At 37.6% G+C, this 18,238-nt stretch overlaps 1 protein-coding gene across 1 annotated transcript in view; it reads left to right on the forward strand.

Annotated features, from left to right (window-relative positions):
- rnf213a (ring finger protein 213a) overlaps positions 1–18,238 on the forward strand; it is a 101,582-nt gene that overhangs the window by 45,804 nt on the left and 37,540 nt on the right. Inside the window, exons 37-42 of the mRNA XM_056454272.1 lie at positions 1,704–1,898; positions 2,609–2,739; positions 5,847–6,004; positions 6,142–6,351; positions 10,905–11,092; positions 14,099–14,219. Coding sequence (XP_056310247.1) covers positions 1,704–1,898; positions 2,609–2,739; positions 5,847–6,004; positions 6,142–6,351; positions 10,905–11,092; positions 14,099–14,219 — 1,003 coding nt within the window. The remainder of the gene's footprint in view (positions 1–1,703; positions 1,899–2,608; positions 2,740–5,846; positions 6,005–6,141; positions 6,352–10,904; positions 11,093–14,098; positions 14,220–18,238) is intronic.

Raw genomic sequence — 18,238 nt, forward strand, 5'->3', positions numbered from 1 at the left:
CATGTCTTTGGACTGTGGGGGAAACCGGAGCACCTGGAGGAAATCCACGCTAACGCGGCGAAAACATGCAAACTCCGCACAGAAATGCCAACCGACCCAGTCTGGGCTCGAACCAGTGACCTTCTTGATGTGAGCTGATCATGCTACCCACTGTGCCACCGTGCCACCCAAGAAATAACATTTCAACAATAACCAAAAAAAAAAAATGTGTGAGCCAAATCAAAGAAATTAACAAAACAAAACAATCCTTAAATCTAACGTCTAAACTAGGTGACGAAAATAAATTACAGATATAAAACTCAGTATCTACAGTGCACACGACACCCGAACTAAACTAATTAAACTACAAAACTCAAAATTACAGAGATGGCAAAACACTCAAGCTAATATAAATAAAACAAGCTAAACTAAAGCAAAAAAAAACAATGATATCATATTGCTCAGTTTAGTTTCATACAACAACCATCAAAGCAGTTACTTAAAGCCAACATAGTTCAACAGGTAAACTCGAAATACATTAGAAAAACTGAAGTAATAAATCACTGGAACGTACCAACACGACTTTAAAAACGATTGTTTAAAACAATCAACATTTTCGAAAATGACATTGAAAACATCATCATTGTGACATTATAATGTAAATATTGAGTGTAAGTGAAATGTAAAGGACTTTCACAGCGCTATTACGTGAAGTGGCAGTTGGTCAAATATTTGTAACATAGCCTGTAATAAATAATAAATAGCCTACTGATAAAGTAAGTTATACAACAATCAGGTGATGTGCTCCACCGGCACGGTTATCTTATTATTTTGTAGTGTGTGCTGTGCCGCGGTTTTTATATGTGCACATGTTTAAGATTTGAGGTAATAACATCGCCATGATGGTCAAAGAGATCGAAACATTCTTTTCACCCCAACGCAATGTAATAGGGCACTATAAAGGCTATAGAACTTAATTATTATTTGCTATTTGTAGCCTAGGGCTATACTTCTCTTATTACTAAGAAAACTAAAACAAAACGGTATTTTAATTGAACACATCCCATCACATAAGGTACACATACAAAACCGTCTATTTAGTATTGTGAAAAGGCAAAGCTGAAAATCTGTGGTTAAAGCGCCACCCAGCCGTCAAAAGCTGCTGGTGCACCAACTACCGCCGCCGACGCGGTATGATAGGGAACAAATTGAAGTAGTGACATTTGTATGTAGGTGTGAACTGCAAAAGGTGCTAGATTTAAAATATTTGTGATTTAGAAAGTCCCTAAATTTGATGTCCATGAAGTGAAGTTTCATAAACCAATTTCGAGAGGAGCACGTGATATGATTGAGTACGTCTGGCCACTCATCTGTAATCAGTAATAATCCAATCAGAGTGATTCTAGTTTACTATAAATGGATCATTTTCTCCCTAATGTTTTATCTTCGTTTGGAAGAATCCCCCCTTCCACCCCTTCTCCTCCTTTTCCTCCCTTTTCTAAAAGGGGGAGCTCTCGAGACCTACCTGATCTCGGATCTCCTGATATGCTTATCGACCGGGCTGGAGCCCTGGGCTCAAATATCTCCGAGCTCAGGGTTCTCTCCCGGGACAGCATGCCAAACCTGCTTTAAACGCCAAGCATGTCTAAGTGGGAACTCTTGAAAGAGTGGGAACCCTGTGTATACCTTAAATAACTTTACATTCAATATTTGTTTGTATTTAGGCATGCCCTGTGGAGGCGAGTTCAAGCCGTAGTCACTCCCTTTTTGGCACAACTTGTTTCAATTATCGACCGTGATTGCAACCTTGACCTCTTGCTGGATAGAAATTCTGGAGAACCCTTGAAGAAATTGTGGATGGAAATTTTTAGAGATGACAAGTTCCTGAGTGTGTCGCCTTACACAAGAGCGGAAAACAAGTATGTGATTACTCCAAAGTGACTTAGAAATAACAACTAAAGGCTGATTTATACTTCTGGGTCGAGTGATCACCATAACCCGCAGCGCATTCTATTTGTGTTGCTCTGCAATAGCACTTTCGAAACACTAGCTGGCAGCGGGTTTTTCATGTTCTTCTGTGTCGAGTTTCTTCATGAGTGTTTTGCTTTTTCTGAATGCTACCTTAATGTACAAGTAGCTCAAACTCGCTCATTCAGAGGCAGGAACCTAGCCGGCCAATCACAGAGCTTGCTCTACTCATCATTGCAACGTGTAGTTACATTTTTCAGAGAGGGCTATGTGACTGCGCATAGGCTACGCTGGACCGTACACGAGCACTTGATGCAGAAGTATAAATCAGCCTTTAGACATGGCTAACAAAAACATTACTTTTTTGTTCGATTATGTTGTACTGTCTGGCAAATAAGCACTGCATTCTCAGAATTTCTGCTTTGTATTTTTTAAATTCAGCTACTGTAATTTCTGACAAAATGTACTGACAAAATTTACTGACAAAAATTACAAAGTAAAAGCTGACTTGAAGAGCATTTTATTTAGTAAATGTCACTAATGTCACACACAAACATAGCTACTGACAATGCACCAGCTAAACATTCACTTCAACAGTAGTGTGGATCATATTTCTGTCTTTAAATAAATGATGTATTGTAATTACGCTGCATTTTTACAGCTCGGCTACAAAGACGATCTTGGTTCAGAACTACATGTCAGTTGACAGGAACAAGGGTTGTACCATGCCTTTCAGCTGGAGGATTAAAGATTATCTAGAGGACCTCTGGAAACATGCTCTGCAGCAAGAAGGTACTTTTACTTAACTGCTGTCCTTACTGTGTTTTCGTTCAGAGCAATCATAGCTAACAAAATGTTTGGTTACTTTAATGGCTCGTTTCCACTGACTGGTACAGTACGGTTCAGTTTGGTACGGGTCACCTTTATCAGGCTTGCGATTCCACTTCCAAGGGTACCCTTTAGGTGGGCGTGGTGTACGACAGAAAGTTTCAGTTGACGTCATTCTCGCTCGAGAAAATGTCTACAATAAAGCTGTAGGGGTCACTTACATATCATATGAGAAGCACTTCTCACAAAACAGATGCTTCATGCACATAAATACTTGTGTAGAAATGTTTATTACTAACTTCTCTATGATCATGAGTTGATTATAACTGCAGATCAATGACAGTGCGAAACAGCCTACTGTAACGTCTGTAATTATATTAAATAACTAAATAAATGAACATACATAAACACATACAGGCCCTTACAGTCTCCGATATGTTACCAACTACAGAAGAACTACACACAGCAGACATTTTGTCTGTATTTAGGTTCAAAAACAACACAAAATATAGCCTACAGTCAGTGAAAACCTCTCATCTGTGTCTGTAATCTTCAGCAGCACATGTAGCCTCTGTTAGAGAGTAATTCCGTCATTCTGAGTTCATATTAGTCCAAAAGGTGATAATAACAATGATAGTTAAACAAGGCAGTTTATTCATGTTTGTTGATAAATAATGTGCTCCTTTTTTTCCGGCTCCTCCCTTGTTTTTTCCGCGCTTCACTCTCGCGTTTGTCAGTGTCTGACAGGATCGGGTTTCAAAAGCACGTCAATAATCAAGCGCAGGTTATTATCATCAGCTCAAGAAGTTTGTTATTTCAGATATAGACGCGCGGTGAACGCAAGGAAGAAAGCTAAACTGCTCGTGCCTCAGACTGGCTCGTAAAAAACTACGGGGCACAGGGTAAATCTGCTCTTCTTCTTGGATTTGTGGCTGTTTATCAAGACGACGACAAGGTTTGTTTGAGCCCAGGTCGACCATGGCTCGTTATTATATGTATATATAATTCTGCTGTAATGTCTCGGCTCGTCGGCTGTGCGTGTATTTCAAACATGGCGGGTTTTTTGTTTTCATTCTGGCTTGTTGCGTAAGCAAATGACGCCTCTCTGTAAACCAATAGTGTTCAGCTGCGCGTGTGGCTCCGCCTTTTGGTACCCTTTCTCGTGTTTGGTACCCTTTTGAAAGGTTGCCGAAAAAGTGGTACGGTACGGTTTGGTTCAGTACGCCTTTTGACAGTGAAAACGGCCATAAAAGCATACCAAACCGTACCGTACCATACCACTCAGTGGAAACGGGCCTTAAAAATAATATGAAAATGTTATGAGAACAAAGTGAAATTATTTCAAGAGTGAAGTTGACGTTTTCGAAAATAAATGTAAAATATTACTAGTATAAAGTTGACTTTTTTTTGAGAATAGTCAAAACTTTTTTAGAATAAAGTAAATAATTGCAAGAATATAGTTGGAATATTTAGAGACTTAGGTAGAAGTATTACGAGAATAAAGTCAAAATATTACTAGAATAAAGTTGACGTTTTTGAGAATAAAGTCAGAATAAAGTAAAAGAATTGCAGGAATAAAGACAAAATTTTATAAAGTTGAAATTTTTGAGAATAAAGTCGGAAAATTTTTAGAATAAAGTAAATGTATTTCGAGAATTAAGTTAAGGTTTTTGAAGATAAAGTCAAAATATTGCTAGAATAAAGTTAAAATCAACTAGTCAAAATACAACTAGATTCATTTTTTCAATTATTCATTTTCTTTTCGGCTTAGTCCCTTTATTAACTTGGGGTTGCCACATCGGAATAAACCGCTGACTTATCCAGCATGTTTCATGTAGCGGATGCCCTTCCAGCTGCAACCCATCACTGGGAAACATCCATACACACTCATTCACACACATACACTATGCACAATTAAGCTTACCCAATTCACCTGTAGGGGGCGACGCGGTGGCGCAGTAAAAAGTGCTGTCGCCTCGAGAAGAAGGCCGCTGGTTTAAGCCTCAGGTCGCTGGTTCGAGCCTCAGCTGGGTCAGTTAGCATTTCTGTGAGGAGTTTGCATGTTCTTTCTGTGTTTGCGTGGGTTTCCTCCGGGTGCTCCGGTTTCCCCTACAAGTCCAAATACATGTGGTACAGGTGAATTAGGTAAGCTAACTTGGCCGTAGTGCGTGTATGTGTGTGAATGAAAGTGTATGGGTGTTTCCCCAGTGATGGGTTGCAGCTGGAAGGGCATTCGCTGCGTAAAACATATTCTGCATAAGTTGGCGGTTCATTCTGCTGTGGCAACCCCAGATTAATAAAGGGAATAATGAAGGCGGAAAGAAAATGAATGAAAAATGAATGAATTCACCTGTACTGCATATCTTTGGACTTGTGGGGGAAACCGGAGCACCCAGAGGAAACCCACGCGAATGCCGAGAGAACATGCAAACTCCACACAGAAATGCCAACTGACCCAGCCGGGGCTCGAATTAGCGAACTTCTTGCTGTGAGGCGACAGCACTACCTACTGCTCCACAGCGTCGCCCACAACTAGATTAAAGTTGACATTTTTGAGAATATTTTGAGAGTGGATTAGAAGTATTTTGAGAAAAGGTCAAATTATTTGAAGAATAAAGTTGATGTTTTTCGAGAATAAAGTCGAAATATTCAGAGTAAAATGATGTAATATAAAAATAAAGTGGAAATATTACAAGGATTTAGCAGTAAGGAAATTCTTTGGAAACTGGTGATTATTGTGTGAAACTTAATTCTTTACATCTGGAGTGTTTTTTTTTTATTGCTTTTATTGTTTCTTTATTGCTAAATCCTAACCAATTTTTCTACATTTTGTTTCATTTTTTAAAATGTATTATTCTCATAATATTTTGACTTTATTCCCTTAATTTCACGACTTTATTTTCATAACATTTGGACTTTATTTTTGTCATTTCAGCTTTATTCTTGAAATATTATGACTTTAATCTCATAATCTTCTATTTTTTTTTATTATTTAACATGGCAGTAATATGCCGTTGTACCTTTTTAACTATAACTATAACTTAACTATGATTTTTAATTGCTTGCAACAGGTCACACAGTAAAGCAATTTGAAGAGTTCTTTTGGAAGACCCCTTTGGGAAGGTACATCTCTGAAGCAACCAAAGAGATGCAGATTGAGTTTTTCTACAGGTATCTCCAGGATTTTATCTCCATGACCATGAATGTAACATCAGAGGTGGATTTCGAGGTGAGAATCAGACCCTTTAATTTCAAGATTTCAACCACATTATCTGCACATCTAAGCAGATATACTTGTTTACTAGTTAATATGAGACATGTTGATGGCATGAAATGAAATTTGAAATGTATGTTTTTATCTGTCAGGTTCTACGTGGAGCCTTTACATCCAGTGTAAATGAGGTTAGAATTGCTCATGAAGCACATGAGAGTGAAGCTGTTTCTCTGGTGTGGATTCATGTTGCCTACCATCATTTCAAGAACCGAATACAGAATCTCCACCGGATGATGAGTTTAGAGCCTCAAATTTCTCAGATGCTTCTGGAAAACAGATATGCCAGCGAGGGCAAAGAGTTGGTAAGTGCTTGTAACTTTCTTCCACTTAAAGTTTTTACAAAAAATATATTAGTGAAGTGGGATCTGTTGCAACTTTACCACTACACTACCATTTTATTTTATTTATTATAATATATTAGCCCACCACAACATTTTTAAACTGAAACATGGGGAAATTGGATATATATTTTCAAATATTTGCCAAATGATGTTTAACAGAGCAAGGAATTTCTCACAGTATTTCCTGTAATATTTTTTCTTCTGAAAAAAGTCTTATTTGCTTTATTTTGACTAGAATAAAAGCAGTTTTTATCTTTTTAAAACCATTTAAAATTCAATATTATTAGCCTCCTTAAGCAATATTTGTTTTCCACAGAACAAACCATTGTTATAGAATGATTTGCCTAATTACTCTATCTTGCCTAATTAACCTTAGCCTTTAAATTGCACTTTAATCTAAATACCAGTATCTTGAAAAATATCCAGTAAAATATTATGTGCTGTCATCATGACAAAGATAAAACAAATCAGTTGTTACAAATGAGTTATTAAAACGATTATGTTTAGAAATGTGTTGAAAAAATCTTGAAAAATATACAGAAGGTCTAATAATTCAAGAGGGCTAATAAGTCGGACTTCAACTGTATATACAGTATATCTAATAGGTTGCAATACCAAAATGCCAAAATACCAAAGACAGTAAGATAAAATATTCATTCATGTACCAAAACAGCATTCTAATGCTTATGTTAAAGGGCCACGAACCCCCCCACCCCCTTCAGCAGGGTCTTTTCACACCTCTAGTTTGAAAAAAGTCAGGAAAGTGGGTGTGTCTAGCTCTGTTTAGGTGGGCGTGTCAAGGGAGGGATAGAAGGGAGGTTTTGCATAAAAATGGGAGTTTCCATTTGGGCACGTCTTTTCACTTTCATTCAGGAACATTTCTTGCATGCCCCCCATGACAAACAAGATTTTGGATGCAAGGAACTGCTGGAAGAGTGTAGTTTTAATGTAATGTTTGATACCGCATGGCAAATGGAAGAAAGAAAAAAAAACGACACATTTCTCGGTAACTTAGATGCACTCGGTAGGTAAGGTAATGTCAGAAAGCGATGTGTATATAGACTATCCTGTCATAAAATGCGGCGAAAATCCTACACAACAGTAATAGTTTTATTGAGGTGTTTTGAAAATTTACACTCAGAAAGCAGCATTAACAGCAGATCTTTCAGTCCATAATATTGTAGTGATATTAACGTTCTGTAAACTTAGTTACTAAATCATTTTGACTAAGGTCTGTCTTTAAACACTGAAAGAGTGCTGCTGATGATACTAACTAACTTTGCCATCTGAATAAACAAACAAAGACCACCGATCGCTTACTTACCGAATCAATCAACACCAAAAAGACAGAACAATCAACACCAAATGGAGCCGTGACTTTATTAAAAGGAGATGAGACCAACTGGAACCGCGTCTTTTTTTAAAGGAGACAAGCGGCAAATCCGGTTTTCATCATTTCCAGATGTGAAAAGCTCTTGGGTTAAAAATGTTTCTTACAAACATATTTCTGTCGCGTGCACTGTAATCCACACGAGTCCAGCTTGCGCTCTCATAGCGGGGAAATGAAAACAAAACCTTCATTGGAGCACATTAATAAACACAACACTGACGACCCATGTCTCCAAACATTTCTTCTTTTTCCACTTGTTTTGGCAACACAACGTGGCGTCTCTCTGCCGTCTGAACACTGTAACAGGTAAACACAGTCTTCGAAGCTATCATGCATATTAATGAAGTTGCACCTCATGCACAATAGAGCGCGCTAATTTGTTTGAAACAAGTGTTTCTCATGAATTAGTGCTGCACACTCAGAAATATCATGATGTACTGGCCGTTACAGACATCCAGTTTATACCATACCTGCCAAAATTTGCCTCTTAAACTCTGGGAGATGAGGGGTGGGCGAGGTGATTGACAGGTGTGGTGGTGTTTGTTTGTCTGAATAACAAGGTAGAGAACTGGGATAGTAACTTTACTATGAAACTACCAAAGTACTAGTACTATGTACTATGACTACCAAAGTTGGCGGGTGGGGTGGTGGGTGAAATAACGGGAATTTTCAGGGAGAAATAACAAAAAGGGAGGGTGGCGGGTGATGGGTCTGAAATACGGGAGACTCCCGGGAAAAACGGAAGTGTTGGCAGGTATGTCTTATACATGTGTTGATAATCATGAACAATCTCACTATAACATCAAGTATAACATCCTCACTACCAGAGAATTGTTATGAAAAAACATAAAACGTGAGGACATTTAAAAATCCTGACATTTTTGAAGATCACAGAGAGTCAATACCTCGGTTTAACATCACATCTGAGCAGTATAGAGTCCCCATAAATATACTGGGGCGTTAGGACCCACACAGGTTAAGCACCCCCTGCTGGCCTCACTAACACTACTTCCTAGCTTTCCCATGTGATCTCCCATTCAGTTACTGACCGGGCGCAGCCCTGCTTAGCTTCAGTGGACAACCATGTGAGAGTTACAGAGAACTAGCTGACAGCTAGTACAAATACATTCATTCATTTTCTTTTCGTCCCTTTATTAATCAGGGGTCACCACAGCGGAATGAACCTCCAATTTATCCGGCATGTTTTACGCAGCGGATGCCCTTCCAGCTGTAACCCATCTCTGGGAAACATCCATACACACTCATTCACACTCATACACTACAGACAATTTAGCCTATCCAATTCACCTGTACCGCATGTCTTTGGACTGTGGGGGAAACCGGAGCACCCATAGGAAACCCACGCGAACACGGGGAGAGCATACAAACTCCACACAGAAACGTCAACTGACCCAGCCGAGGCTCAAACCAGCGAACTTCTTGCTGTGAGGCGACAGCATTACCTACTGCGCCACCAGTACAAATACATTCATTTTCTTGTCGGCTTAGTCCCTTTATCAATCTGGGGTCGCCACAGCGGAATGAACCGCCAACTTATCCAGCATCTGTTTTACGCAGCGAATGCCCTTCCAGCCGCAACCCATCTCTTTGAAACATTCACACACTTACTCACACTCATACACTACGACCTTCTTTCTGTGAGGCTACAGCACTACCTACTGCGCCACTGCGTCGCCAGTACAAATACATATGTATACTAATATGGAAATACAGTAATTGTTATATTGCACATTTAACTTTTTCCTTTAAACCGAGCTGATAATTGGTCTGTGATTCAAACAAATACAGCTGTTACGTTTGGCTTTTGTGGATGTATTTTATCTGCCTGAATATACACAGAGTGACTGATCTGTTACCTGGTTGTATATACCTTATGTATTAGAGCTTAATGTCTCTTTTTCTTCGGGTAAAGATGATTGAAATCATGTTTTATTTTTGTGGTTGTATTTGTTTGCTAATGTAGCATTCACTGTATTTGCTATTTTCTGCAGAAATGTCTTCAAGGTAAGGACTACAATGTCTTGCATGCACGTCAGGGTTTCTAGATAGTGCACTGCAAAAATACTTATCTCAAGAGTTTTTGTCTTCTTTCTAGTTCAAGTATCTAAAAACTCTTTCGTCAAAGCGAAAACAAGGTTATTTAGCTTATCCCATTGGCAAATTTTAGCATGTTTTTAAGGAAAAACTCATGTAATTTTAAAGTATTATTTTTGAAAACAACACAATGTTTTTAGCTTGTCTAGAAAATGCTTCTTGATATAAGAATCGTCAGTTATTTGGACTAGAAATAAGACAGAAACTAATTTTTTTGCAGTGTGAAGCTTGTACAGTATCAAGACTGCGCAGTGAGGGGTTTCTATAAGGCTGTTCGTTTTAGTTCTTCAGTTCTAAGTGTATTTTTATAAGTTTGTTCCATTGTTTTATTAGTATCTATATATGTTTTTTATATCTGGCATGCTATTGTTGTACTCGTTGTTCTGTATATAGATAGTTGGGTGTCACAAATATATTTATTGTGTATTTTTGATGCTATACTTGGTGATATGATAGGGATAAAGAAGATGGGATGGAACTCTAAAGGTTTGAATAGCCAGTTGTTTTCATCCCTCCTAATTCTTTCTAATAGCTCTGCTTCTAATTGCAGCAAGGTTACTTTTAGTACGATTTTGTTTGCATACCTGACATTCACTCTTATTTAATAGCCCCGGGAGCACATTTTAACATTAACCACGACTTAACAGGTCAACTTAATGTAATGTAAGAACTATAGTAATGAAATGTTCATTATAACTTTATAACATCTTGAACTACACATGCACTACTCATGCACAAGTCAGGAATTAATTTCCCCCTATATAATGTTTACACGCTGGAATAGGCTTCCACCGTGCTTTTACTTTTCTATTTTTTGATTCATACATTGCTTTGATTTGATTTAATATTTAGTTTTTACACATTGAAATCCTTTTACAGTCATACAAAACTCCTAACAAGCACACGATTGCTGCATTTACTAAATACACAAATTGAAATGATATGCCAGCATAGAAAAAAGCTGAATCAAGATCTTGTTTTGCAACCCTCTGTCGATTCTGATTCTCAGGTATTAGATGTGCTTGCTGCTGTGGCCTGTATTGAATACTTGGAGCCCCAGAATCTAGATGGAGATCATCAAAGTCTGGCCTGGCTTAGACGTGTTAAAAAGCTTCAGGTGCCTGTTGAGCTGGTCTGCAGTCAAGAGAGCCTACTTAACCGTGGAGACAGATGCAGACAGATGGTCACCAACATCCAGTGAGTAATGAGCTGTAAAATATATGTATTATTTGTATATTAAATACATTGTTGTATTTTAGCAGATACAGTTCTTGGAAAGAAGCAATTTCAGTCTGTGTGTGTATAAATCAGTACACTCCATTACTATTTAGTAGATATACTTTAGTAATCAGTGATTGTTGACCTTTCTGTTGTCAAACTAAATTGATCAGTGGTATTAATAGTAATTGTCATTAAATAAAAGGGTTTCAGAACTTTTTAATCCTTTGCAGTTTCTACCCAGTGCATATAAACACTTACCTGCCACTTTATTAGGTACACCTGTCCAACTGCTTGTTAATGCAAATTTCTAATCATCCAATCACATGGCAGCAACTTAATGCATTTAGGCATGTAGACATGGTCAAGACAACCTGCTGCAGGTCAAACCGAGCATCAGAATGGGAAGAAAGGTGATTTAAGTCTCTTTGAATGTGCCATGGTTGTTGGTGCCAGACTGGTCTGAGTATTTTAAAAACAGCTGATCTGCTGGGATTTTCACGCACAACCATCTCTAGGGTTTACAGAGAATGATCTGAAAAAGAGAAAATATCCAATGAGCAGCAGTTCTGCTGGCACAAATGCCTGTTTGATGCCAGAGGTCAGAGGAGAATGGCCAGACTGGATTGAGCTGATAGCAACAGTAAGTCAAATAACTACTCATTACAGATGAGGTATGCAGAAGAGCATCTCTGAACCCACAACACGTCCAACCTTGAGGCGGATGGGCTACAGCAGCAGATGACCACACCGAGTGTCTCCTGTCAGCTAAGAACAGGAAACTAAGGCTACAATTTGCACAGGCTCATCAAAATTGGACAATAGAAGATTGGAAAAACGTTGCCTTGTCCACAGTGTACCCGTCTTCTGACAGCTACTTCCAGCAGGATAACACACCATGTCATAAAGCACCAATTATCTCAGACTGGTTTCTTGAACATGACAATGAGTTCACTGTACTCAAATGGCCTCCACAGTCATCAGACTCAATCCAAAAGAGCACCTTTGGGATGTGGTGGAAACGGGATCATGAACGGCATCATGGAAGTGAAGCTGACAAATCTGCAGCAACTGTGTGATGCTATCATGTCAATATGGACCAAAATCTCTGAGGATTTTTTGCCAATCATTGAATCCATGCCACAAAAGAATTAAGACAGTTCTAAAGGCAAAAGGGGCTCCAGCCCGGTACAGGTGTACCTGATAAAGTGGCCATATATATGTATATACATACATATATATATATATATATATATATATATATATATATATATATATATATATATATATATATATATATATATATATATATATATAGTTGAAGTCCGAATTATTAACCCACCTTGAATTTAATTCACTTTTTTAAATATTTCTCAAATGATATTTAACAGAGCAAAGAAATTTTCACAGTATGTCTGATAATATTTTTTCTTCTGGAGAAAGTCTTATTTGTTTTATTTTAGCTAAAATAAAAGCAGTTTTTAATTCTTTAAAAACCATTTTAAGGTCAAAATTATTAGCCACTTTAAGCAAATTTTTTTCAATAGTCTACAGAACAAACCATCATTATACAATGACTTGCCTAATTACCCTAACCTGCCTAGTTAACCCAATTAACCTAGTTAAGCCTTTAAATGTCACTTTAAACTGTATAGAAGTGTCTTGATCAATATCTAGTCAAATATTATTTACTGTCATCATGACAAAGGTAAACTAAATCAGTTATTAGAAATGAGTTATTAAAACTATTATGTTTAGAAATGTGTTGAAAAAATCTTCTCTCTGTTAAACAGAAAACGGGGGAAAAATAAACGGGGGCTGATAATTCAGGGCGACTAATAATTGTGATTTCAACTGCATATATACATAATTTAGAATATATATTCATTATATATAATTATATCTAAATGACACTATATTTGATTTTTAAAACGATTTATCTGTGAAAGTAATTACACACTCAATTGTTTTGGTTTTAATCAAAATTTTACACTTTCTAGTCTGGAATGACATTTCTTGGTTTTTTTTTTTTCAAAGATACATTACAGTTGCTGAGGGGTGAATTAAAATAGGAAATATCTAGGTTTTTAGTTTGTTTAAACATATCTTTTGGCTTTTCTTTCTTTTGTTAATATATTTATGTTTTATTTTTATTTATTTATTTATTTATTTTTATTTGTTGCCATTTATGTAACAATTACAGCTTTACTTGGCCATGGATCTTTATTTTCTCTATATACTGTATCAGCCAGTTATTTTTAAATGCACATTTTTTCCTCCTCAACATACTGTATATGCAAGATCTTTCATATATCTTCAATAATCTTAAACCGCAATTCAAAATTGTGTCTTTAAACCAATTTCTAGTTATACTTAATACAAGGAAAATCTTAGATAAATATTGTTCCCTTTTGGGTACAACATCTATAATATCTCCCATTAGCAAAAATAAAGAGGTTTTGGGAATATTGTATCCAAGCACTTCGGAAATAACTACTTACATGTCATGCCAAAAATATTAGAATTTTTTCCCCACAAATTTTTTAATATTTGAAATGACCTTGAGAACTCCAGGACCCTGATTTATGAACACTGCAATATTGTAGATTGCACTGGATCATAGCAGTAAGTGCCTTCCAACACAATACTACTGTACATTATATAAAGTTTTATTGAGAGAGTGTGTGTTGTGAGAATTAATATTGTAGCACAGGTTACATATTAGGGTGCCCAAACTCAGTCCTGAAGAGCAGGTGTCCTGCTGTGTTTAGCTCCAACCCCAATTAAACATACCTGACCCAGCTAGTCAAGCTCTTTCTAGGTATACTAGAAAACATTCTGGCAGATGTTGAAGCAAGTTGGAGCTAAATTTTGCAGGACACCGGCCCTCCAGCACCCAGTTTGGGCACCTCTGGTTTACTATATATGTTCAGTTCTGTTTGGCTCACAAAAAATCTTTCGCATCATTGTATTGTTCATTTTCAGACATGGCTGGGGTCGCATTTACTCCCTGGTGTTGTTCGTGGAGCACATGCTGCTGGGTGTTGGAGATTTACAACAGAAGCTCAAGCCGGTGGTTCTGGAACACACTCAGCTCCTAGCACAAGTGAGTTCACTCACAGTCTTTCCTTACAAATAACGTCTTGTGCAGTTTCCCTGTTTTGTTAAATCAGTACCCATCTGTTTGCTGAAGGTCCTAGAGCAGGACTCAAACCTCAAAAAGAAGAAGCCATTTGAGGCGGTGATCACTGTCCTCAAAGCCTGCAAGATAGTGCATCTCAGAGGATTATAAGGTAGGATTTGTTGTTATTGTTAGGGTTTATTAGTGGCTAATGCTGGATGGACCCTTTTCACAAGACTGTTATGACGCATTTAATGGTCGTCAGCATCTTAAATAATTGAGAGTTTTTAATATTAAGACTTTTTAAATAGTTATATGTATATATCATAAGGAAATTATGCGTGGCGATTCTAATTCAGCATCTATATGGACAGGACAGTAAATTTGGCGTTGTTCTCTCTTCTGGCTGCCGTTATCAGTCTCACACAATTCCTGAAAGCCTTGATAACACCGTCATTGAGTTTTTCTTTTTTATTTCAGCAAACAGGATTGTAAAAAAATAATATGTCATGCTCTTTCCCATTCACTGCGCTCTAAGTTTACACAACTACTGTATGTGGACTTGCATTATTGAGAAAATTTGAAAATTATCCACTGGTGATTTATTGCCTATTTTTATTTACCCAGGTTTGGCATTCAGCTTTGTCCCGTGTGTATGGGAGACCCCCGGGACCCTTTAAGTCTGCCGTGTGACCACATCTACTGCCTGACCTGTATTAAGCAGTGGCCTTGTGCCCGGTCAGATGCACTGCCCTCTGTGTGTGCAGGAAGTGCCTGATAACTTTGAGCTCAAGCCCTCTGACGAGCTACGGTAATCTTCAAAATATCTGAATTGAATGGTTGTGCATTGCCTTTCTGTTTGAGTTTAAAAGTGTATGCTCTTGTTTCTGTGAATTAGGCGTCTCATCAATCAAAATGCATCGTTCAGAATGCGATGCAATGCTTTCTTCATTGATCTGGTGTCCACCATGTGCTTCAAAGACAACACTCCTCCCAGCAGAGACGTCATCCTCATCTGTTGTCCTTGCTGATGATAGAGGCCTCCTCACTTCCTCCATTCAGGGGTACGTTTGTCTAAAACAGCTGTCGGCATCAGTCACTAAGTTAGGGATAACGTACAACCGAGAAGTTGTTATCTCAGAAAAACAGCTTATCACAGGCCTGAAATTGAAGCAGACAGATCTTGTATATAACGAAGGGCTTTTTTCTGTGAAAACATCTGTCCTGGATGTACTTAATCTTGCTTATTAAATGGCTTCTTGCCACAAAACATACAAATTAGATGCAAGATATTGCTCTGATGTTTAATGTATTGATTTTTTAATTAAATGCAAAGCTGAAAGAAATGAAAACATCTGTTATAGTTGAGTATACAGCTGATGGAGTAGATGGCACCAAACAGTGAAAAACACATAGCTAACTGAAACTAAACCGGCTGAATAAAGTTTATAACAAACTATGTATTATTTATTCACAAGATGGCACCAAACAGTCAAAAACCGCAGCGTGACAGACAAGCCATATAAACTGAAGTTCAGTTTAATTCAGATCAGTGCAATGCAAATCTCACTGAGGAAGTCCACTGAAGAGCATTTGAAAAGTTGGGAAATGAATCTAAAATTCATATTACTAATCTAAGTCTTATCGTTACTGTTAAAGAAACAGATTTTAAGAAATATTTCTATTCTAGTTCATGTTTAATTTCAGAATAAAGGATCAGCTGAATGCAAAATCTACATTTGCTTGTTTGACCACTGTAAATGTGTCAAATGTAACACTGCCAACTGGATTTAAACCATGTATAGCCTTAAAAATAAAAACAACAATGGAGTTTGTTAAAAAAAAGAAAGAAACACTTAATTTACTTTAATATTAAAATCTACAGTGCTTGTTGCTTATATTAGATATTATATGTTGTCACACTTTCGTCACTTTTTTGTACCAATTTGCCATTGTTTAAACCAGTGTTTCCCAACCCTGTTCCTTGAGGCACACCAACAGTACACATTTTGGATGTCTCCGTTATCTGACCCATTAACTTCAGGTGTTGGAGTCTCTTCTGATGTTATGATAAGATGATTCAGGTGTGTTTGATTAGGGAGAGGTTGAAAATGTGGACTGTTGGTGTGCCTTCAGGAACAGGGTTGGGAAACGCTAGTTTAAACCACCACCATATCCTCCTGAGTATTGCTGCTGTCCATCCCTTCATGCCCAGATTGCACATACTGTATCTTATAATGGCTACTTGCGGTAGGATAACATAAGATAACTTTTCACAGTATCTAAACGGCCTCCACAGTCACCAGAACTCAACCTTGTTGATAACTTGTGATTTGGTGTGTAAATAAATCGTCAGCGACTGCGCAACACCATCTTATCCAAATGGACCGAGTTTAAAATGTCTTGTTTAAGCTACAGTGTGTCACAAACAGTTATAGTTTAGAGGATAGACTCGAGTCCAACCCAGTACAAGCAAGAAGTACCTAAATAAGTGGCTGGTGAGGCTATTTGCTTGGTCGACAAAAGGCTGTCGAACCCCTGTTCAATATATTGTACAGTGCTGAGGTTTTGATTTTAATTTAAGTGAATAAATATTGAAACCGCTGTTTCTCATCCCTTCAGGGAGAGACCGCAGGTTCTTGACTAAGGCCCTTTCTCCTTTTGATGACTCTGTGGATAAAAATCCAGTGGTTCGTTCAGTGGTGCTGAAACTCCTGCTCAACTACAGGTGAGTGCAGGGCCTGTTACAGCTCACAACATGCTTTTCCTACACAATATAAATGTAATACAATTTTGTCCTTTCCTCCCTCAGCTTTGATCATGTGAAGGATTATCTTCAACATCATCTGACAGAGGTTGAGCAAAGCAAAATCCTTGAGGAGACTGACAAAGCAGAGCTTTATTGCTTATACATGAACTGTTTGGAGGTTTGTGAATCACTGCCTTCACAAGCTTACTTAATGTTAGAACACTGCAAAAAACATGCTTTTCTTGCTTAAATTTTTGTCGTTTCTAGTCAGAAATTACAACTAAGAAATTTAAATGACATTAAATGAGTTTTAACGTAAAGAAGCAAAATAATCTGCCAAAGGGGCAAGCAAAATAATCTTGTTTTTTCTTTTGACAGATTATTTAGCTTGCCCCATTGGCAGATTATTTAGCTTGTTTTAAGGAAAAAACTCTCTTGATTTTTACATATTATTTCTCAAAACAAGGCAATATGTTTTGCTTGTCTAGAAAAGCCTTTTGGTTTAAGAATTTTTAGGTATATGGACTAGAAACAAGACAAAAATCTAAGTAAGAATTTTGTTTTTGTATATTTGTGGTGTAGTGTGCCACTTATGAAGTATTTTTGATGGCGTGTCTTACTGAACTATGAAAGAAAATTACATGTCCTTCAAGTCCGGGTTTACACTGGTCTTTTCTGATGAAATAGGGTTGAGCTTCATGGATATTCTTTGTCTAGATTCCATCTCTGGGCTTCTCTCAAAAGATGTATTGTTAAGCATAGTCTAAGTGTGTACTTGCACTAGGCACAGTTGCCTTGAACCGAGCCCAGGCACAATTGCACCCTCCCCTCTCTCATAATGGCCTGCACTCACACAACAGTTTTATAATCCAAGCCCAGGCATGTTTATATCAGCGATGATGCGACTGTTCAGTTTAACAGGAAAAGAAGTGCTCTTGCTCAGTCCAATTGATATTGCTTGAATTAGGTTGTTTTGTATTATTTTGAATCATTTGGAATGCCAGTGACGCACAGTCAGGTCTTTTGCTGAACAGATCTACCGCTTTGACGCTCATATATTTTCATAAAAGTCCTTGTGCTGCCCCTAATAGGAGGTTTTCTGAACTGCAGCGAGGAGTTTTGCAACTTTGATAAACGTTGACTGTTTCGCATTTATTTAATAGTAAGAATGAGTAATAAATCCTTATGAAGCATTCCATTAAATGTGAATGTCACGTCTTCAGTTTTGTGCTCAGGCACAATTTGCACTCACATT

Source organism: Danio aesculapii, chromosome 3 (assembly GCF_903798145.1).
Source record: "Danio aesculapii chromosome 3, fDanAes4.1, whole genome shotgun sequence".
Classification (NCBI taxonomy): Eukaryota; Metazoa; Chordata; class Actinopteri; order Cypriniformes; family Danionidae; genus Danio; species Danio aesculapii.